At 37.3% G+C, this 23,639-nt stretch overlaps 1 protein-coding gene across 14 annotated transcripts in view; it reads right to left on the minus strand.

Moving 5' to 3' along the window:
- Window positions 1–23,639, minus strand: part of LOC112519038 — a 58,801-nt gene that overhangs the window by 5,325 nt on the left and 29,837 nt on the right. For 10 of the 14 annotated variants that reach the window (XM_025126955.1, XM_025126953.1, XM_025126957.1 and 7 more), the window contains 25 exons: window positions 21,921–22,052; window positions 21,698–21,811; window positions 21,284–21,468; window positions 19,998–20,103; window positions 19,777–19,920; window positions 18,777–19,052; window positions 18,024–18,677; window positions 16,936–17,154; window positions 14,937–15,040; window positions 13,030–13,325; window positions 12,821–12,905; window positions 9,547–10,242; window positions 9,143–9,461; window positions 8,782–8,940; window positions 8,526–8,689; window positions 8,233–8,413; window positions 7,862–8,140; window positions 7,576–7,776; window positions 5,561–5,615; window positions 5,035–5,165; window positions 4,399–4,905; window positions 3,502–4,323; window positions 3,324–3,403; window positions 2,004–2,451; window positions 1,818–1,904 (listed from right to left, as the gene is read on the minus strand). In XM_025126955.1, the coding sequence (XP_024982723.1) occupies window positions 1,818–1,904; window positions 2,004–2,451; window positions 3,324–3,403; window positions 3,502–4,323; window positions 4,399–4,905; window positions 5,035–5,165; window positions 5,561–5,615; window positions 7,576–7,776; window positions 7,862–8,140; window positions 8,233–8,413; window positions 8,526–8,689; window positions 8,782–8,940; window positions 9,143–9,461; window positions 9,547–10,242; window positions 12,821–12,905; window positions 13,030–13,325; window positions 14,937–15,040; window positions 16,936–17,154; window positions 18,024–18,677; window positions 18,777–19,052; window positions 19,777–19,920; window positions 19,998–20,103; window positions 21,284–21,468; window positions 21,698–21,811; window positions 21,921–22,052 (6,444 nt within the window). The remainder of the gene's footprint in view (window positions 1–1,817; window positions 1,905–2,003; window positions 2,452–3,323; window positions 3,404–3,501; window positions 4,324–4,398; window positions 4,906–5,034; window positions 5,166–5,560; window positions 5,616–7,575; window positions 7,777–7,861; window positions 8,141–8,232; window positions 8,414–8,525; window positions 8,690–8,781; window positions 8,941–9,142; window positions 9,462–9,546; window positions 10,243–12,820; window positions 12,906–13,029; window positions 13,326–14,936; window positions 15,041–16,935; window positions 17,155–18,023; window positions 18,678–18,776; window positions 19,053–19,776; window positions 19,921–19,997; window positions 20,104–21,283; window positions 21,469–21,697; window positions 21,812–21,920; window positions 22,053–23,639) is intronic. The other 4 variants (XM_025126965.1, XM_025126952.1, XM_025126962.1 and 1 more) reach the window with 3 other exon arrangements.

Here is a 23,639-nt window from a genome sequence, read left to right on the forward strand (position 1 = left end):
AGGACTAGTAAGAGAGTTCATGAATAATCCCCCAGAAGATCATCTCAAGACGATATACAAAATCCTTCACTACCTCAAAGGGATCTCAGGCAAAGGAATTATCATCTCCAAAATCAGAACATGTAGGTAGAAGTTTTTATACTCTGATTGGGGAGGGCTTGCAGGAGATTGAAGACCTACATCATTCTATCATAGCTTTGTTTGGGGAAATTTAGTAAGATGGAGAAGTGAGAAGCAACATGTAACTTGAAGCAGTGGTGAAGGAGAATTCAGGGGCATGCTCATGGAATATGAATAGCTATGTGGCTAAAAAGAATTCTTCTAAAGGAGTTAACGATTGAAATAGACAGCCCAGTGAAGTTATTATGGGACAATAAGTCTTCTCTGCGTATTGCTCACAATCCAGTTCAACATGATCACACAAAAATGTTGTATTTGATCGTCATTGTGAACGAGTAGACATCTGTATTCCCTCTGTTCCATCATTTGAACAACTAGTAGATGTTCTCACCAAAGGTCTGTCTAGGCAGATGTTTGAAGTTCTCATTAGCAAGTTGGGCATAATTGACATCTTTGCTCGAACTTGAGGGAGAGTGTTGAAGGAAACCAAAGCACAAAAAAATGAACGGATTTAAATTCTAATATACTTTTTGTGTTTAGAAGATTAGATTGTATATACTTTACGTATTTAAGAGATTAGATTTAATTCTTGCATTTGTCTGCTTCTATATCATAGTATAAGTATGTGCCCGTGCATTAAGATATGAAGGCTTCTTATTCCACCGCCGTATGGCTGACTAGCGATTACTAGCGATTCCGGCTTCATGCAGGCGAGTTGCAGCCTGCAATCCGAACTGAGGACGTGTTTCTGGAGTTAGCTCGCCCTCGCGGGATGGCGACCCTTTGTCCCGGCCAGTTACACCAAAAGATGCAGTCAATACACCCAGAACCACACCTGTAACCCAAGTTAATTCGCGAGGTTTTTGTTTTTTGAGTCCCCGTTATAGGTTCTATTCATATATGTTCTGCCTCTTATAGTTCATGAAATACAAGTCAATTGCACCTCTTACTATTCTTCCCCTCACAATTTAAAAGCCAATACTAAGAGTCCGCATGGAAATTATGTCAACATGGTATGCAACTTATTTTTGATTTTTGCTGAACAATTGTCTTCTTTCTACATTTATTAGTTCCTCTGCCGATCAATGGAAAAAGAATGTTTTTCCAAGAACTTTTCTACATGGTATTAGAGGCTGCAACTCTTGGTGTGAACCCTAGCTCAACTAAATAAGCCACAGCCCCCACTACCACACCAGCATCGTTCACCCACAAAGGGTTACAACATGATTTTTGGGAACTTGTTTCCTCTTCTCTCAGAGTAGTTGCAAAGGTCCTTAGAAGTTTCTGGCTGTCTAGCATCGTCATTGGCAGGAAGTGGTTGGTACTACTCGTAAACATCCTATTGAGCTAGTTTGGGAGCATTATGGACATCAGGTAGCTCATGTTTTGATGAAGAACATTAAAGCCATAATTAACATCTTCCTTTGCTTGGCCCATTGGTCTGCTCTATACATTAGTCATTCCTGTCTTTACCGAGGGAATGAATATGCTTTTCAAGATTAAAAAATCACCAACTAAACACATGGATGGTGTCGTTTGGGGTCAGAAGATAGCCAACCAATATACTTTGATGCAAAACTAGCTTCAAGTTGATTAAAACAAGAAGCAACTTAACAAACATTTAAACAGAAAAGTCAGGACTGGATCTCCGACTGACGTTAAATAAGCTAAAAGGACAATCAACAACTGGCATATACCTTTGTTCTATCCGAAGTCATGTGCAATAAAGCTGAAAGGTTATAGTAAGATCCATCGGAAGTAAAAGCTTTGACATCTACTCTTTGCTATAAGATGAAAGAAGATCCAAAGCGAGACAGCATGGTGAGATGTTGTTAGAGCAACAAGGTAATAAAATTATATTGATGAACTAAAATGTGTCTCACCTTCTTTTCCAACTCAAGAAGTGATAATCCAGCGCTAAAATTTTCAGAATGCTGAATAGCAACAGCTATACCCACACGAGGTGAAAGATATGCATCATTTCGTGATGAAAACAGCATAGCACCACCATGTCCGACATAATCCTGTGGAGAAAGCATGCTGGGAGTAGAACCAGTGTCCTCAATTGCTTCTAGGACTTGGATATTCCTCCTTGAGCCAGTCAATTTTGCATCGGCGAGACTAGGAAGATTCTTCAATTTTCCAGATTTGGAAGCTTTTGTAGTCAGCAAAGAATCTGCATCTGCATTCTCTAAAGGTTCGACTTCTACCACTCGATATGTAAGCGGCACAGAGCAGTCATTACTAATCCAATATGGGACAAAAAACCTTATAGTATTAGGGGAAGCTGCAGATGCTCCCATGTCACGTTCGATGCTCACACGCAATCTCCTGTATAGGCAATATCACAAACATAATAGACCTCAATTTATTGTCTTGCTTATAGCTAACTATGAGTTGAACAAATAGAATGCTCTCAGAATGGTTCACTCTTCTAACATTCACAAATCTTGCAGAGACCAACTTTAAATTAAATATGCAATTAGTAATACTAGAACCAACTACCAACACGGAACTCACATCAAATAACTCAAAAGTTTTGCTTTAAAAGAAGATATGGAGGACTGTAATGGGTGGATCCATATAGATGATATAAAGATGAGTCGAGGAGACACTAGTACCAAGCATTTCCAATTTTCAGTTCCTGGATGTGACTCGAACATCATCCTCAAGAAAAAACTTCCTCAAGCAATTGCTACCCCTATCCACCCAGAGAAAAGGAAAGAAGAATAGGGAAAGAGTGCACGTGCACTTGCTACACAATCGAATTTCTTTTACAGTAGATGACATTATATGCTATATCCAGAGTTATTGTTATAGTAAGTATTTCGGATTTATTGCAACAATTAAAGTTGAGACATAAAATGTGCTCATGTTCCCAAGAAAGTGACAGCTTTGGGGAAGCAGAAGAAAACCCTATAGATGCTTTGAGTAAGGTTAGAACAGAGAAAGTAAAGTAATTAATTGGAGAAAAAATGGGACATTTATATGGGAATGGGTAGTTGCATATGGGAACTCTCTTCCATTTTATGTTATCATGGTCATTGACATGCCCAAGAAGCGAAATGATCAGCCTAAAAAACCTCATTCAGATTTCTTGCTACTTGGATCAAAGATATGTAGATTTATTGTTACCAATGAGTCGATCTCCTAAAGTGAAAAACACACAATCAAGAACGAGTAAGTATACAGGTACTACAAACCTTTTCTTTTGCTGATGGATCATCCAAAATGAGGAAGCATGAATATTAGATGAAAGATCCAATACAGGAACAGGATCCTGCTTTTAAAGAAGAGAGTGAGTGACAAGAGAGAGAGAGAGAGAAGAAAACATTTCTGAATTAGAATAAAAATTTGGAATGATCACAATTGATGACATACCTTTTCCAACATCCATCCACCTTGTAGCGACAACGAAAGATAAATAGGATTGCGGACATCAGCATAATAAATTGGCTCAATACTACGTGATGATAAAATGCCACGCTGCCTTTCAGATGCATTTCCATTGTTCAACTTTTCCCAGATAGTAAACTGTGCTGGACAAGGAAGTCGGTTTTCCAACTTCAAAGGAGCATTGACGGATATTTTCCAATCATAAACAGGGGCATTGAGCTCTGTCTGGAGAACTGATGCATCTGCACCGACACTGAGCCAAAATTGCTTACCTTCAGTTGTAGAGCAACACCAAAGTGTATCAATCTTTTCAAGCCGATTTAACTTGAATGAAGAATTCAGCATTTTTTTTCCTTGTTTCACTGAATTTTCCCTAGAGTGCTGTCCCTGATCATTTGAAGAATGGTCCTTTGTCCCACCAGGGCTGGTAACTAAGCCAACGGGGGATCCCCAAGTGTACATCCCCTGAAGATGTCCAGCAGATGGGCGAATTTGTAAGCAACTATCAGAATCCTTGGACAAAGATCGCCATGGCAAGACAACAGAACAACCAGGTTCTAAGACACGGATAACAGAACCAGTATTTGCTGTCTCTTGCTCAGTATCTTTTTGCCTTGTACGGATCCAGCGTCTACGGCGTATATTGTCTTGAGACGACTTTGAGGCATTTTGAGGAGTTGGAGGCCATAATAGACTCTGATAGTCACGTGCATATGCCCATCCATCCACATCTACAGAATCCGATTTATCAATCATCCAAGCTGACGTCCATGTCCATCCAGGTGGAAGTGGTGGTTCATAGAAATCCTGTTAAAGCAGAGAATATTTACCAAATTAGTTCAACATAGATAAAAGTCACGATAAGAATTATCGACCACTTACATTAGTTGAATATGAAAAATTTCTGTTGCTCCAACGCCCTGGATCATTCCCACGGAAACTAGGCCTCCTGATACCCCAACCTAAAATGGAACTATGTTTCTGGTTCTCAAAGATCTCTTCTACGACAATATTACCACCAACTTCATCAGCAGATGGATCTTGACTCCTAGAAGCAGAACAGACGTTTATATCTAACTTAACATTTAAATCATTTGCGATGGTTGCAAGACCCCTCAAAATTGCATGTTTCTTTCCATCTTTCATGACTACCTCCATGGCAATAAAATCATTATCCATCTTTCTAGTGATCACCGACAGTGGAAGGAATGATCTAAAACTCTCCCACACACCTTCAGGGCCAAGTCCCACCCAAAACCCCACATCATTATCAACATCTTTCTCCTCCTCCAAACTACTTTGGAGGTTTGAAATTGTTTTCATTTCAAAATAGGCCGTAGAAGCTACAAGACATCCTTGAAAAAGCAAATCATCATTCTTTTGTTGACCCTAAAGTAATAACATCAAAAATTGCAAATTATAATATATCAAGACATACAAGAAAAATACATTATAAAATTATGTAATATCGTCTTTTATTGAACAAGAAAAAAGCATGAAAATGACAAAATTACTAACCCTCCTCGTTAGCAGGTGTGTGACATTTTTCTGACCATCAGTTGCATGTTGCAACATTCTAGCTGAAGCCACTTTTCTTAAGGGATTCGCACCATGTCCAACAGAGATTGTCGAAGCACCCACAACTTCACCTGATCCCAACACAAACTTAGATCAGCTTGTGCATACACATGAATTTACAAAGATGTTATTTGGTCTGTGAGTTGGAATCATGAATCACTTTGCAATAACATTAAAGCTTAGTTTTAGATATCATATAATCTTACAGATACCAGAAAACATACCGTATCAAGTACCTCACAGAAAACCTGTAAATGTTTATTCTACTTACAGATGCTACTGACTTACATTGGTTCAATTGAATAGAAGGAAAGGTCTGAAAGCATCATTCCCTTGGTCATTAATGATGTACATTAACAATATTCAGTGTATCGGAAGAATTGGTCAATAATGGCATAATAACAGTATTCAATGTAGCTGGAAGACAATAGAAACACTGAATTACTCGTTTGAAATTTTAAATTACCTTTTCCTGCTTTTGCTGCAAGATTAGTCACCTCAACCTCCAACCTAGCCAACCCCTGCAACAATACAGAAAATAATATATTTGCTAGGATCATACACAATTTTTTCTGCGAAAGATCTAGCATTATAAACAACAGGGCAGGTATCAAGTGAAAAAGAAACACAAGCTGACATTACGTATGCAATTATGACTTCAATCTATATTTTTAAATCCAAGTAAAAGAATGCAGTATAAAATTTGAAAATAAATCCAATATTCCAACTTTGGTAACCCCATAAAAGCCGTCAAGATAGAAAACCTGCCACTCTACATGCGGGAGAACACATCTGTGTGCCTCCTAAAGTTTCCTGGAATGTGATATCTTAATATGGGTGTTAAATTGAAAGATATATGTTACAGGCCCTGGTCTAATTTGTAATTGTTGTTCAGTCACTATGTTAATGCAATTTGACATATCAGCAAATCGGGGTGGCTTTATTTGTATCTCCGAATGCAAGCGATTGCACACTGGAGTGAGGTGCTTGAGCATGATAATAGAACTTGGCCACCCTGGAGGTCACGGGTTCAAACCTCACCAAAAGTGAGGGTGTATGAGTTTGCATTGCATTTGCCGAATATGAACATTATACACATAAAAAGATGGGTTCTATGGCTATCAAAACAAGGGGGAAGAAACTTCTTGATTGATCTGGTTTCAAGGGAAGTGGCATAACCAATACAACCTGGATTGCGATTCAATCCTGTAAAGGGAATGGATATACAAATACAGTTTGGTATGGAGTACAATGGTCAGCTGTTATGATACTTTTTTGTTCCAAATGCAGAACATTACATAAGTAGGTCAAAAGACAACAAAAATAACCACAACATCCAACAAATATTCTATCCGTATTATCAAAACCTGAAAGTTAATCACCAATCATGATGAATCCAAGAATAACTCTGAAATGTTTAAGAAGTAATAAGTCAATTGTAAGAAATTTTTATGAGCTTTCATCCTAATATACCTAGATGACCTTCATTGTCGAATAAAGCCAAAAACCATTCGAAACATATATTATGACTTTGCAAACATAGACAATTTTACTTGTTAATGGTGTTATAAGGATTTGCAAAATCTTTTCTCCGCCAAAAAATGTTCAGACAACATTTGAATTAATGCCGACTTTCAGCCTATTTTTCCTTTAAATTAGCAAAGTCTCTTGTAGGGAGTGGTACCCCTTAATGTGTTGGAGAGTTCAACTATCTGATGTGCATCGTCAAAGACATTAGTGTCATCGGCAACCATGTCATTGGCAAACCACAGTGTCATCGGCAACAATGTTTCCTTTGAATATATTAAAATAATACACCGCTCCAGTCCCATAGACATCATTGGGGAGGTAAATTGAGCATGCATCCCAACCGGTAATGGGCGGTGATTACACCCACAACTCTACCGCTGGGATAGATCAGCGTGGACAAGTAAAGACAGTTAAAGTCAGCTAATGGCATCAACTCGCATTAGTTAGTTGTGTGGTTAGCTAATATCACAGCTAGGTGAACTAAGGAAAATGACAGTTAGTCATTTGTATAAGTAGGACGGTAGTGTTTACAGTTAGAGAATAATATCAACGACTTGTAATCCCATACATAGGAGGACAGGGTTTAGTTTGGGAGAGAATTTCTGTACATTGACAGAAGCGAGAGTTCTGTAAACTCAAAGAGAAAGGAAGAAAGAAAAACAAAAGTGGCTACCATGGAGTAGAGCAGCAATTGTTTTGATTATTGGTTTCGAACCACGTAAATCTGGTGTGTGCATTTGTGTTTGATTGAATTCTGATTTCACAACTGAAGGCTTAATCTTGCAGTAATCAACTACTATCAAGAAGCATATGGTATGGAGATGGTAAAGACCAACTATAAATGTCAGGTGTATGGTGTATCGTGTATCATGTGCAAGTTAGTAAATCTGTCTTCTACAGATGGTTGGCTCTTTTTAGCTAAAGAATGTGTGTATGAGTGTTGTAAAATACCTTCCGAGGAACTTCAAAAATAAAAAGTTCATTCCATCTAGCACTGCCAAGATCATTAGCTTTGGAAATCAAGGGCTTCACGCATCTGGTCCTTGCACTCTGAGGGAACAGCCTCTGCTGACTTGCTTCCTGACTATCAACAACAAGCCGGAGTGCACAGAAGAAACTATGACTATTTCCATCATCAACAATTGGTAGATCCTTTTGAGAAAAGAAATTTTAAGTATCAGCAGCCATGTCTGGACATATGTCATGATCAATAATGCACTGATGTAAATAACACAACCTTGGCTTCAATTATCTGCACTGCAATATAACATCGCCCCTCCCTCGAATCTTCAACAGAATTTAATCGATCCGAGTACCTTGAAGGTGGAATCCACACGGAAGCACTATCTTCATACTCCAGAAGTTTAACTGTACTAGAACTTTGCTCATTTTGCTCATTTTGCTCATACTGCTTCACGTAAATGTCACATCCAAGTCTGTTCTCTATGATCACAGTCTGGAAATCGTCCACGTCCAAAACCGAACCCTCTTCACCAACATTATGACTGCTAGTTTCCTGCCAAGTATTCACAGAGAAAAGACGCAAACATAATTTAATAATTGAACTGCCACAAATGGTTGAAGATGATATATTCGACTCCGATAGACCTCATCTGATTTGATTGCCTTTTGTTCGAGTTCTCTCAGTCTTCTCCAAGAAATGATGGTTTCCGCAAGAGTATCAATACTTGCAGCACTAATATTTATGTTAAGGATACTTGTAGCTGCAATCCGAGCTTTTTTTCCAAGTCTTGATTGCGATTGCTCATTGGTATCATATGTCTCAAATCTTCAAAAGGGAAATGGAAGTAAATGAAAGGGCAAGCAGTAGGTTGCCAATTACGAATAAATAAATAAATAAATAAACAATAAACTCCAAGACATTGTATGTAAGGTCATACTTTAATATTCCATCAAATGGCTCCACCAGTGGTTCCCATGAGTCTAACTGTGTGTTAAAAGTTGATGCAGCAATCGAAGATATCAGCACAGCATTCATAGAGTCCATTCCACCATGAGTTGCAAGTTTAATGTTTGTGATGGTAACGTCAAAGAATGGTGTCATCTGAAAGAATCCAAGACACAAGTACACAATGTGAGAGTAAGAATACATAAATTTTTATTGATCAATGAGAAAAATATGAGTGAGCAGGATACCATTCCACCCAAGCTGTCAATAATAGTTACAGAAAAGCATCTTAATTTTATTTCCGCCATAATATTGTCGCGTGTCTTTGGTTTAACAGAATCACCAATAGTGAAGGCCAGTCGGCTGGAAGGCTTCTTCAGATCCGGGCGTGCAAGGAAGGTGCAAGCCTAGAATTAGCCAAAGAAAATGGCATGAGACACACTTGTAATAAGCCTTCCACCAAAATCTATTTTCCGTAAAGGCAATGTTAATATAAACAACTATGTTAGACACAAAACCATCATATTAAAATTTAATTACCCATATAAATATTGAAGAACAAGATTCCCATGTCCATCTAAACTACAATTTCAACAAATAAGTGCTGACCTGATTATCCACTTTCCAGATACTCCAGCATTGAGATGCTTTTGAACTTGAATATTTTGATATTGGCATCTCAAGAATAGTAGCTTGGCTAACAAGTTCCGTCCTTGGACAGCAAACCAAATTCGATTTTGGCATCTCATCTATTCGAGTAACTATGCATCCCATAGAAGTATAACCTGGGGGTGCGATTGGAAACCAGAAAAAGGCATCGTCCAGGCCTTTGATAATGATATGAGCAACTTTAGTGAACTGGACGGGGTGTGCAGAGATGTCAGGGTTGTCAGCCTTGAATATTATTCCCAAGGCTGGTGGCTCCAAACTGCAAAGGTGATTAAAGATGCATAAGAAACACTTTTAGGAGCAACTAAGATTGTCAGAAAATAATCAGGATCTGTAAGACTAACCCTTCCGTTATGCAGTCGCCTAAAACCTTAAAACCAGGGCGTGATACAGGACGCCATACGGAGACTGGTCTACGGGCATCAGAACCCTTGTCCCACCAGATCCTCACAAAATTTGGAGTTGACATGTAACAACTAGCTTTTGAAATTGATCTGAGAACATCCCACCCTGACGAACTTGTACCCTGGTTACTGCTTTGTTGGTCTGTACTGCTGCGATCAACATTTACATCAGACCTGGATTCTCTTGCAGACATACGACGCCAACTAGAGTTCAAAAGAAGAAGATGGCTGAGATCATAGCATATGTCCTGTGATGGACAGCTAACAGAAGGATTAGCATAAAACGATCCAAGAAAATTGTCCAGTCTCCAAATGCTAAATCCTGATGGATATGTGTTATTTGAAGAAGCACTGAACATGCATGCTGAATATGCTGTGGATGTTGCAAGGTCAGCCCTTATGCAGTATACAGTATGATTAGGTGGTGGTTGGTTACCAATATGTGCGACACACCCTAAAGCCAGATATCCTGGGGGGGCAATAGGTGTCCAGAGAGAACAGTCACAATTAGCATCTTCTACTCTTTCTGATTGCTGGATACTAGAGAATAAGCCAACAAGCTTGAAGCCAAGAGGCTTCCGTACACGCCCATATGTATTACTCACGGCCATAACAGCTTGCGTAGGAGGAATGGGCCTAAACTCAATCATATTGAAAACAAAATAAGTTCAAAACCGAGTTACAACAATCAAGCACTTGTGACCATACAGTTGGCACAAACAATCACCAATTAACAAGAAACATATATGATGCAAATAAAATGAATGTGGCAGTGATATATCAAGGTACGAACTGAGAACATAATAAGTATATATCAAGGGGTAGTCAAATCCGATAATTTACAAACAATTCATTCAATATGCCAATATTGGCACTGATAGTACATAAATGTAACTCGCGGTTCCTGCTTCACCTTAATTGTTATTTGAACATTAAAAGTTTTACCCATATTAACCCATCAAATTATATGGTCATGAAAGAACTTGAATGTGATAACTCTAGTGCATGGAATGTGAGTGTTCTTAGAAAAACTGTTACAAAAACAAAATGATCATGTCACCACAAGAAAATAACACACACACACACACACATATAGAAGCCCGTCCGTATATAATAATTTTATATGGGACCATTATTTCATCTCGCTAGGCTATGAAACAATGTGCTGTTCCCTACACTTCCCACAATACACAGTAGCTGATATCCAACTATACAGACAGCCGATGTACTAGCAACAAAGTCCTTGACATGTAAAGAATAAATTAACCAGGTGCAACTTTTAGATACCTCTGTAACATCCCAATGACTAGTAATAGAGTAAGGCATTAATGTTATTAAGCCTCATCACTGTGAGATAGTTCAGTTTCCCTAGTAATCTTTGTATCTCCGTAGGTCATTTATAAGCTCCCATAATGTGGTTACTGGTTAGAGCTTCAAATTATGAGCCATGGAAGAATCTATATCTCCAACTGATACACGATGATCGTACTTCCTTAGACAAAAAAAGGCATATCTAAATCAACTCAATGCCTTGTAACTGTATGAGATTATCAAGATCATTCATTTGCCATTCCTGCTGAACAAATAACTTTACAGCAGTATCCCCAATCATCAGTTGCAATCATAACATCATCGACCTAGACCACAAGAACGATCCTTCTATCATATCAACTCCTAAAGAACGAAGAGCAATCATTGGCAGTCCAAATCATGCAAACTGCCTAAGAACAAGACAAAAAAAGACTGTATGTACTTAATTACACATTATACAAAGACCTCAGACGGCAGACCTTCGAGATCCCCTCCACCTAAAACCCAATGGTGATGAATACAAACCTCATCCTCAAGAATACATACTGAAAAAAGAAACTACGTTCTTCACATTCTGGTGGAGCAATCAAAATAATAACTCGAGCCCTTTAGGCTAAGGGACTAAAGGTCTCCACAAAATCAACACAATAGGTATACAATTACCCTTTGACAATAACACAAGCTTCTATTGTCGTACATAACCATTAAAGATTCAATTTTAAGATGCACACCCACATACAATACACAAAGACCTTGGAAGGTCAACCAAATGGCACCTACGTTTCACTTGGTTCAATAAAAATAAGCTCATAAAAATATGATATTGTTTGATGTAGAATAAGGTAATATGGCTAGGAGACAAATAGGTAAACAAGACATGGCGGTTAATAGAACCCAAGGGAGGACGACTAACAAAGGAAGAGATCCATTCAAACAGAAAAATAAACCTTGTCAAAGGTAGCTAATTTAGGAATAGTAGGCTATGAATCTGATCAGGTGTACCTGGTGGTAATGAATGGTGCATGTCTACCTGACCACATGACTCTCTAGACCATCCATTACAGTTTGCCCATCTTCTTTCTAAAAGCTGAACTCTAACTGAACCGTACCTAAACTTCCTTCGAGTTCGGCCAGATGGGATGCCATGGTTCGAGTGATCTTCAAAGAATTAATACTGCTCTGATACTAACTGACGAACACCGGACCATGAGTAAATTTGAAATGTATTTGCACTTTCAATCGAATGCTTACGATATGCCCAAAATGAATTACAAAACTGATCAACACCTCCTCTCCTACTACCCTTTATATATACTTAACAAAACTACTAACCGACATAATAACCCTGTTCCACCTACTTGTATTAATGCACTAGCCACTTGTACTTTCCTACCACGGCCCACCTGCTTTACTAATTGACTTCCATACACAACCACCTAAAACCAAACCAAACCAAACGAAGCCAGTATATCCCACTCGAAAGTAGGGTCTGTAACTTCCATACAAACACCTAAAACCAAACCAAACGAAGCCAATATATCCCACTCGAAAGTAGGGTCTAGGAGGTGGGATGTACGTGCACCTATCCTCTTCCTCAAAATGTAGGGCGGCTGTTTCCTCGAAAACCCCCGACTTTTGCAAAAATGTGAACGAAAAGAAAAGACCAAGATTAGTTTAAATAAGCAGCAGAAAGAAAACGAAAAGAAAAAGGCACAAGCAGCATATAAAATGTAAGCAATACACATCTCTCCACCTATCATAGAACTCTCCCCTCCCTTAACCCCTATTCTTCGTATCCACACTAGCCTCAGATTCCCACATCTAATTGCATGATCATCAAATATTTATAACACAACTAAACAGTTGGAAAGAAAACCTACTTAAACATTAAACTGTTATATACCTGGAAGTCACACAATCTCCCAAAATGACATAATTGGAGGGTGCTCTAGGTCTCCAAAATGTAATTGCATTATGATGGCCCTTTGCTGCGCAAGATATTAATTGTGCATTCTTGTTACGATGTAGTCCAAATGAGAAATCAAATGCAAATAAACAACAAATGGGTCGCAGGCCAGAAAAGCCCAAAAATAGAGTAGTGTGTGGGGACACCTTTTGGAGACACCCAAACTTGATCATAGTTGGTGCAAGGCGACAAGGGATCAGCATTCTGGAACCGTATTGCTGCAACTAACTGACTTTGTAGATTAAGAATAAGGGAAATGGCACTCAAAGATAAATGGACAAATATATCAGTACAAATCAAAGATATATTTGTCTTATCCTTTACAGAAGTATATCCCCCGGAGATATCCACTGGATCAAGAATTCTAAGACCAGAACCAGCCTCAACAGTTAGATCTTTGAGAAGAGCTCGAATCCATGTATCATTTTCTTTGGATGCAAACCTATTAAGAACAGAAAAGGCATCGGACAAATTAGATGAGGCACACATGATCTAGATACGTCTTTCATTGAAGAAAGGGGATATTTACTTCCACTTGTGTGGTCAAAATGGGTTGTCCTAAATTTCAAAATTTCATAAAAAGTGCATTGTCATTGCACCAAGGCTTCTCAGCTTTGTGGGTTAGGGAGGGAAACCGTTGGATGCAGTCTTCCCCTTCTCTTTTGAAAAAGAGCACTTGCCTCTGGGACTTAAACAAGTGACTTTCTGGCTGTAAGGAGTTACCTTTACATATTACTCCAAGGCTAGCGCCTAGATATGAAAACTGACAGGAATTCAAAACTTTGCTTATCAAAGTTTGATAACTACATTACAGTTTATAACAAGCAACAGAAATAGATGAAGTTGGTATCATATTCGTAACAAATTTCATCTCCTTATATTTTTAAAGGTGTTGGTTTTAACCAAAAATAAAAATCTCGCTTCATTAGAATGAAAGTTTTTCTAAAGCCTAGATAACAATTGATGCAAGAATTGCTAGAAAATATGAAATATAGAACTAACTTCGCAATTCAGTATAATCTATAGGGCAATTCCATGTACATGTTCTGGCTAACTGTTCCCAGTTTTACTGCACAGTTTTCTATTGTTGTTAGATATTCTAAAGATGATATGGGTAAGTATCAAAGATTCTTATTTTCCGAAGTCCTTCCTTGAGTTATCATGGTAGGCCTACACTGGGGAGCATAGCAAGTAAAGGGAGCTCAGACAGAGAAAGAGCGAGGGAGGTTTGTTTGTTGCAGCCCATTTCTAATTTCACAACTAGAATTATAGGTAATATGTGTGGGCAATAATATGAGAGGTCAAATGAAGATGATAAAGACAAAAAGAAACAACTTTTAATCAAAGATGATGATGTTAGAATTGGTCTAAAATGGAGTACGTTGAAGACAAAAATCACTTCACATAACGAACAGGGTTCCCCTCTTGTTCAGACACTTGTTTTTGGCTTGCACCACTTTACAAAATTCTATTGGTTCTACTTTAAGCATACTTGAGGATGGTGGTGGTTGTCAAAAATAAATAACAAAAAGATCCAAACAGAATAAGATTACACTATTACAGCACCTGTGGTTATACCGCTTCATTACTTGTTCTAATGGCATCCTCTCACCTCCTCAAACTACGTATGTGTTTACAAATTGCTTGCAGCAGTCATCTTATTTTTCTTATTCATCAATGATCATCATCCTTCTACTTCTTCCTTTGTCACTTCACTTGGTTAAAGACCATAAGAGTTGTAGTTTGGAATGAAATTGGTCATAATTAGAAATGCAACCAGGCACATCAACCTTTTAATCATGTCCTCTCTGTGTTTTACTACTGCTGCTATCAAATTCAGATTATTAGTACTTGGGAAACATATGACTTAGTTTAGGCCTTAGGCTGGTCGGTAAATAAACATATAAGTATACATGGTGAAAACGCATGACTGAATATCTAGGCGTCTTTCCATGAAAGCCAAGCCTCGAACAAGGCATAAGTCGAAACTACATGAGACAGTATGAGAATTAATGCGTAGAAGAAACTTCAGTTCAACAAAAAGCAATCTTACATGAAGCTCAAATCCATTCTTGCACGAAGAAGCTTTTCAGCATGGAAGGAACCATCAATGGATGATTTGCTGCTATCATAAAAAGTGAACTCAGGAGACACAACCTGGGGCATTAGTAAGTGAACCCTACATAAGTGTATGAACTGAAAGGAGAAGTCCTGAAGATCATAAACAAGTTCAATGCATCTAGAAGTTGAAAAACAACAGACTTCCGAAGTTTAAAAGATGAGAGAGTACAAATATAACCTTACAGAGAAGTAAAATTCCTATATACCAACATTCCACATTTGAGGTAATAAATCAGCATTAAGGAGAAAAAGGATGTGGAGAGTTCCCAAATAGTGGATATTCACAAGAAATGATTACCGGGTTGCATAATAAGTTGAAGCACAATCTAGAAAACATCGGTACATGTCATTTAAAGATTATAGCTAGGCCAAAATGTAAAGGCCAACTGATCATTCTATGATGGCATATGAAAGTAAGTGGCTGGGCAAATAATAACTCAGAAAAAAACATTACAAAACACTTTGGCATACTATTAAAATAGCATCATATAGCTTTAAAGTATGCCTTCTAGAATGACTAAACAAAGCGGTAAGATGAGGTAGGATGAGAAAGTCAATGGCTAGTTTTAAACAAAGTGGTTGCAAAGTCGATGGCATTAAAGAACCTACATTCACTATAATCAACGTAAATGCAAAATACGTACAAAGTCCATTTAATAACTTAAAATACCAAGGATTAAAAGAATAACTACTAACATGAAGCCCTATCATGTAATTGTAAAATCGAGCATTTATATTAGAATGTGGACATACATTCATGTTTAATCTTGCATGATAAAAGGGTAGTAAAACATTCTACCTCCAGTGTACATTTCAGGCAACAACAGAATTTGGAAAGCATACATCCTAGAAAAAGAATACAATAGGATGCCAAGAGAACTGGCGTGTGGGCTCATGATAAGATGAAACTCCATTCAAAATATGTAATGTGATTAAAAAACATAATTATGGACTAGTCGTAATCAGTCGAAAAGCATGTGATGTGAGAAAGGTTCTTCTGCTATTGATGAAAGGTTTTCCCCAAGAGTCAGCCATGCTTACTTATCTTTTAGCTTTACTTATGCTCTCAATGGCGTAGTGTCCCAATGAGACTAGGCAAAGTGTTGATGCAAACTTCAAGGCATGGAGAGGTTTCAGATTAAGCTGGAACAAAGCAGAGTGTAGAAAATGCAACTTTGGCAGTAAAACAAGGCTCAGAACTGAGTTCCCTGTATAAATGGAATTGTTTATATAGGCTAAGCAACATCATTTGCAAGGAATGAACTATTATGGAGCCAACTAAGATACTAAATGATTACCACTTTTCTGCTAAAAAGATAACTCTGCTTTTTCTACCAATAAGGTAATATTCTTCTGTTTGCAGCAAGAGCAATAAGATTTCACTCTCCTGAAAGCTGGATTTGTTTTTATGAACTGCCATTTATGTTCTCTAAAGAGGAGCAGAGCACTTTGCATTTATTCAACCACAGAAGCAAGTCCTTTTTTGCTTGGCTTCCAAAGACTCCTAAAACACAAAATTGCACTCTTTACCCTATAAAAGACATGAAATAGCACATATGCAAACTGTTTATTTATCCAATCCTATGTTGCATCCAAGTCTTTGGGAATTCAACACTAGGATGCGACCATTACCAATATATTAGATCATATGTTGGTCTCAATCCCAATTCATCTTTGAGGTGTAGAAACACATCATGCTGAACATGGTCACAGACCAATGATAGGATTAGTAATATTGCAAACAACAGATAGCTTAGTGCTACATTCCACAAGCATCAAAGTTACCCCCAATTAACAGTAATATACAATGCAATGTTTATACATAGAACTTAGCATTAAGAACAAATAGAATATACAGATTACAGAGGAGATGCATATTTGAAAAATAAAGCAATATTAAACAACACATCTGGCACCATCATGATACCTACCTGGGCCTCGAAACTCAAACTTGGCTTCTTTGTTGATTCTGTTTGACTAGTGTTGGAAGTAATTGGGGTATATGACGGTTTTTCAGCTTTATCAAGGCTCTTGCTTTCACTGATAAAAGAAGAACTGTCCTGCGCCACAACCTCTACACCATCTTCACTGGACACTGAGAAACTGCTATCATTACTCAAGTATGTGTACTCCGTCAAGAGCAAAGCATTCTGACATCAAGAACAAAATATTATCAAATATCAAGTATTGGAACGAAACAACAAATATATAATCATTATGCCTTGATAATTTTTGCAAAAGTTAAGGATCAAAATTTTATATTAGCAATTCGAGTACAAATATATTACACTTAGAACTACTTTTTAAGACGTGGTACCTATGTAAATCTATTTTCCTGAAAGGATGTAGCTTACGGATTGAATACATGATGCAAACCAGGCTAGAACATTGCTTGATACCCATTTACCACTGAAATGGGCTATCACTTTACTGTTGCTTTCAATGATTTTCCGACTACATTCTTCAGTTTCTTGAAGTCTTCCTATTTGGAAATTTTTATCAATGTTTTACTAGTCATGTTGGGGATGATTCATGTCAATTCTCAAACTTGACAAGTGAATAGATAATATTTGTTAGATTCAGGTGTCAAGTTATATTAGCTTATATTTCTGCTCCTATGTGATTAGTTTGCATCAGTTCCAAGAGTCGGTAAACAAAGATATGTGTGTGTGCGTGTGTTTGTGGGTGGGTGTGTGGGTTGAAGGAAACTGGATCACAAAAAAGGAAGGGATTTGATTCGATATACTCCCTGTGTTTAGATTACATTATCATATCCAAAAAAAGGAAGATTAGATTGTATAAGATCAACACAATAGCTAATGGGCACATTTGATGCTCATAGTATTGACGATGGAGGACACAATTAACAGTATCCAAACATTAAGTTATGGTAAAATGCTAGGTCTCACTTTGTTAATTGTTACAAGGACTTTCGCGGAATCCACTTCACCAATTCATTTCTTAAGTCATTTATTTCAACGTCAACATAGCCCACAAACATCCAAAAAAAAGGAATTACCTTAATGGTCACATTCACAAACCGCAGTCTTTTACCCCTTCCAACAATAATAATGGGCCGGAATTCTGAAGATTGCAACTGCTCAGGATCCTCATTCAAAATTATAGTTTTTCCGCAACCATCATAAGTATAGTCATCAACTCCTGCAGCATCTACTACCAACTGTCGATTTGGTGAAAGGTTTACCTTATCTTCAGTCTGTTTGTACAGCGAACCAGATAGAACTAGTGTGTTGGCTTTACTGATTGGATCGTTCTTAGGATCCATCACCTCCTCCTTGCCAGTTATTGCTCCCAAAGCTGGCACAAAAAACTCACCAACTGCAAGAAGGAAATCTGGAACAACAAGAACTCGAGGCAGCTGAATCCGAACCACAAATAATTGAGATGATGAACGCCATCTGAGATCCATCAGTAGCATGGTTGAATGTGGTACATCCACGTGGGACATAGTTTCAGCTCTTACAAATCCAGCTTTATTATAAGATTGTTTATTATAAGCTTGCTTAAGAACATCAGTGCTTGTCCCAAGCATTAGCCGCATTTCAGGTCTGGTATCAGGACGAAGATCCAAAATAGAAAATCGGGGAATTGTGACATATAGATCTATTTCTGAAAAAGAAGTCATTCGATATGAAGCCCACATGCCCTCCACCTGAGTCAATAATTGAAAAACACAGATGGAACTGAAGAACATACAAGGAGACATGTAATGGGTGCTACAACCATGTATTTACTTTTTATCTTCACTTACAGTAATATGAGCTAAAGGTGAATCCTCTTGAATACCATTGCATAGCTCTAGCAGTGCATAATCAAGCTGAACTGCCAATATGTTCACTGAACGTGACAAAAAAACTTGACTAGTCATGTTAACCTTATCAGCCAGCAGCCGTATTGTCTCCGATGAACCAGCATTTGTATCACGAAAATTAGGAGGGAGCATAGGTTCTTCACCCATGTTCATGGCGAGACAGCTGGTAATTATACTATATTCTTTGTCAGATATCACAGCGTGCAACGAGCCTATCTGTTTTCAAGGGTACAGCAACAGTGGGTTTATGAGTTCAACCATAGTATTTAGATAAAAACAGAAAGAGAGCCAGTAAATTCATTTTTCCTGAAACTCATCATAAAAAGAACTGCCTTGGAGTCAAAGAGAACATGAGTATACCACCCAAAAAACAATTCTTAGGAGGAACAGAACATTTGATGATATTATAGTTAATTAACAATGGAAGTTGCTTTAACAAGTTTCTAAAATGATGATACGTGTAAGGTAATACAAAAACAAGATATTTATAACCTCCACATAATATAGGCACAATACCGTAAAAATTATGGACTTGATAATGTTGAAATTAAATTAAATTGAGCATGATATTTATTATAATTTTAGAAAAGTTTCTTCTGTTTTATCAATGCCAATGCCTTGAAATGGGTGGTTTAATGATGTTGGAACCCAGGAATCTCAGCATCAAGCACCATCACTAATGACATGTGAACTTGCATTGCCTTTATCAAACAAAAATCAATAGAAGCATAAAGTCGTTGTCACTTTAATGTGTATACACTATAATAAGAAGCAGAATGATGACAGCCAAATTCAGAGAACAAGCCAAACCCATAATGATGTTTTTCATATACGTAAACTAACACAACATCCCAGGATTATAGCTTTCCTGCGCATTCATTGGCTATAGAAGCAAGTGAAGCCAGTAATAAAATGTTGTAGAATATTTAAAAGCCCAAACCTTCACTTCCAAGGCAAAATTTGGGACTTTCCGGAAAATATCTCTCAAGCTGCGCCTCACAAAGATATGGATTTCACGGCCTTGTCGTATCATAGGTTTTCCTAAACAACCATTTACTCCAACAGCCATATTGATTCCTAAAATCTGCAGCAGTATGCAACACTTTAGCTCATGTTATATTCCAGTAGTGTTAAGCAAGAAATAGAAATACAAGAAAGTACCCGCGCATGAAGAATGTCAAGATGGATAGCTGCTGGATCATCCTGAGGTCCATACCAACTAATTTCATTCTTCACCGACAAATGCCCTAGATCAAGTTGCAAGAAACTGCATCCATTATAGAAAAACTATCAACAAAGCTAAACCATTTCCATAACACATATGATAAACATCATAGAAAAACAATCCAACAGCACAAAATATGATTGCTATCCTGAATGTGAGCAATAAAATAAAAATGAACGATCGTGCGTTGCAATTAGGCAAAGTGCATGGGGAGATTTTCAAGACAGACAATGGAAAAATGCTAAAACTGATTCAAAAAGAAAGACAAGCAACATCAATTATATAGATCTAATTCGAATATTAACTCAAGAATGATGAAATGGTAGAAGATAAGTATCTTTGTAATTCCAAATGTATCAGGACGAATCACAGAGAAAGTGCATCAAATAAAAATTGACCACACAAAAACCTGATAATGATTGAAACATGCAAGGCAGAAGACAGATATTATCTTTTACCACCTTTTTAAGGACTTCACTTAAATGGTAACACAAGAGAATGCAGGATCCATGTGAGAGCTCTTGGAGCCTCAAAGAAAACTCGAAAAACAATTATAAAAAAAATAAGTTCCCATTATTCAATCACAAACAGAAGTCATTAGCTCCGACTACCTACGATGACTTCCGATAATTATTGAAAGCCAAAATAAGAGTCACGCTTATATGATATCTTTCACAAATGAAGTATCAGGTTAATCCGTTTTCCTAGGACCAGTAACAAGGTATGTTGTAACTTCTAACATGATCAGTACCATTCCCAAAAGAATAAATAAAACCGCAAAACTTAGAACAACACAACAACCAGCCCTAGATTCTATTTTTCCAAAGGATAAAGAAGACTATATAATATGACAAAACAAATAACAGTTCTTCTGAAACTTCATATTTGATTGAATGCATATTTATGCTAATAGGAAAAACAAACAAGAAAAAGAGAGGAGAAACGATCAGAACGGTTATCAAAATATCGTAAGGTATTGGCAAGTTAAGCCCCGCAAGCTGTATGATTCTTCAACAAAAAAGGATTTGAAAAGCTTCGGATATGGAGATCGTTAGGAGTGGGATGAAGAGGACAATTTACTCTGGTTGAACTTCAATACAAGGGGTTAAGAGACCATATAAGAAACATTATTCTAGCATAGACTTTATTGTTTCAAAATCAGCAATATCATTGTCAAACAGTGTGCTCCAATGAACAAACAACAGTCGGAAGAACTACTAACTCTTTGCTCATGGAATTCCGTGGTATTACTATTATTGGAGTCTCTAATGAGAGGTCCAACTTCAATGCAGCTGCTCCATCCAACTCATACTTCTGAATCAACCATTCAAAGCCTCCAACTTTATCAACAAACTTGAACGCTTCTTCTGAATTGGGAGGAGCCAGTGCCACAAAATATGCCGAGATCTGCAGCATGAATTCCTCCATTATAGCAGTAAAATATAAACACATAGTCCTTGACTACATAGCCTTATAAGAATCCACCCATTAGGGATTTCAAATGGAGCATTGAACCTAATAACTATTGATTTCATGTGAGAAGCAAGATTCATTACAAAGAATCCTGTATATCGAATAAAAGAGTATAGCAAGCTAAGTCATTCAATTGAAATGAACAGGAAAAATCCAAACTAACCTCTTGAATGAACCTGTTGAGAAAAACAATACGAACAGCGGAAAGTCTGCCACTCAAGCTATAATTATATCCTTCATAGTCATCATCTTCAGCATTGTAGGACTTGAACGTGAACTGATACATACATATATATATAGAGAGAGAGAGAGAGAGACGAGAGATCGGGTTAAAGTAGAAAATCAGTAAACCATAGTGCATATAGCATCACAATAAGATAACGTACCTGGACAAGGGAATCATCCCCCTGATTACGAATATCACAAAGCCATCCCCAACGATGATCCATACCCAGCGAAGAATCACACAGCCTAAAATTCCCTAATGTACCTTCAATGGATATAGAACCAGGGTGAACCTAAGACAAGCAATAGTTATAAAATTAGAAACTTGTCACAATTAACTTCCTCATATAAGTTTTTCTGTGGTGAAGAAATTACAGCAAACACAAGAAACCATCAAAAAGATGAATAAATATAATATCAGCAAGAAGAAAGCTTTACAAAAGGCTACCCCTATTCGATCAATAGAGTACGATAGGCTAGTGAAGCGGTTTTACTTTTTTCCTACGAAGTAGATGTAAGACATTCTTCTATCCACCTATTATATATGCAGAACAGGGAAGCCATAAAAGAAAATGCTGTTGAGCAATGTCGCTGAGCTTTACTTATAAACCTGTAAGCACATGCCATTCAACATAAGAATATAGGCTTGAGTTTGAGCAACCGCTTTCACAGGCTCTAAGGCCTTTCAAAGAAAATAATTTCCAAAAATTCCTTCAAGAAGGATGGTAAAAAAATATGCATGAAACCGTCTTGAAGGCCCCTTCCAAGTGTTGCACATATATAAATAAAAAGACTCGATAACAGACTTGTGTCCAACAAAATCATTTTGATAAACAATCTTAATATTAACAACAGACATGATTTTTCAACCTACACAGCAACCTTACGCAACAAAAAATTACCAATTAAACTAGCTCTTTGTATTCTTCAGGATTTCACCTAGCTTCACATTTTACCTAATCTTCAGAAACAATCAAAAGTTGGAATACGGTGCTCCCAAAGAAAGTAATAAAATTGCATACTGCAAAATAATCTCCTGAATATCACCGAGATAATTATGAGATTATGTTATATAGTACTTTGGCGTGCAGACTGCATTCTACAAATAAAATATTACAAGCTGGCAACAAGTTCTACTGAACATCAAGCACTGGCCTATGAACTCTCTAGCGTTTAAATATATAGATGAATTTTTTAGAACACAATAATGAACTCTCTAGCGTTTAAATATATAGATGAATTTTTTAGAACACAATAAGCAGTCCAATTTTAAAATTTACTTACATTTGCTATAAAATTCCAATTGTTTGGGTCGATAAATTGTCCAAACATATTAAAGTTCGAATCTTTATACTAGATCAACAAACTAACCTTTGCAAATGACTAATTATAACTTTTTCATTTTCGTTGGAGTAGGCCATTGAGTCTGACCAATCCTTCAGATTGGCCCGGTTAGAATCTGGAACTAGAAAAATTATTTGCACTGTATTTAGATTTGAGCAATAAATGGTATAGAGGAGTTTTGCTTATGAAAAGGATAATCTGCTTAATCCGAAAAGATTGCAGTGTTTCTACTTACACCACTTGCTAATATACTTAGTTACCTCATTAAGAAGGAAGCTTAATCTTTAGATGGAAGTCATCTTGTTTAAGCCCGCCAACTCCTAGGTCGCCACTTAGAATAATGTATTCGTTGACATTCCCATATGGAAAAAAGAGGAAGTAGTAAGCGTACAAGAAACAAAATAAAACTATATGGAATCACAAAAGAAAAGATCAAATCCAAGTGACTTCCATTTGCAACGTGAGAATACCATTTCAACCTGGTCAAGATGCACAATCCACCAAGCTGATATTTTCCTTGCTTGAATAGAAAACTT

Source organism: Cynara cardunculus (assembly GCF_001531365.2).
Source record: "Cynara cardunculus var. scolymus isolate 2C chromosome LG 10, CcrdV1, whole genome shotgun sequence".
In the NCBI taxonomy this organism is placed as follows: Eukaryota; Viridiplantae; Streptophyta; class Magnoliopsida; order Asterales; family Asteraceae; genus Cynara; species Cynara cardunculus.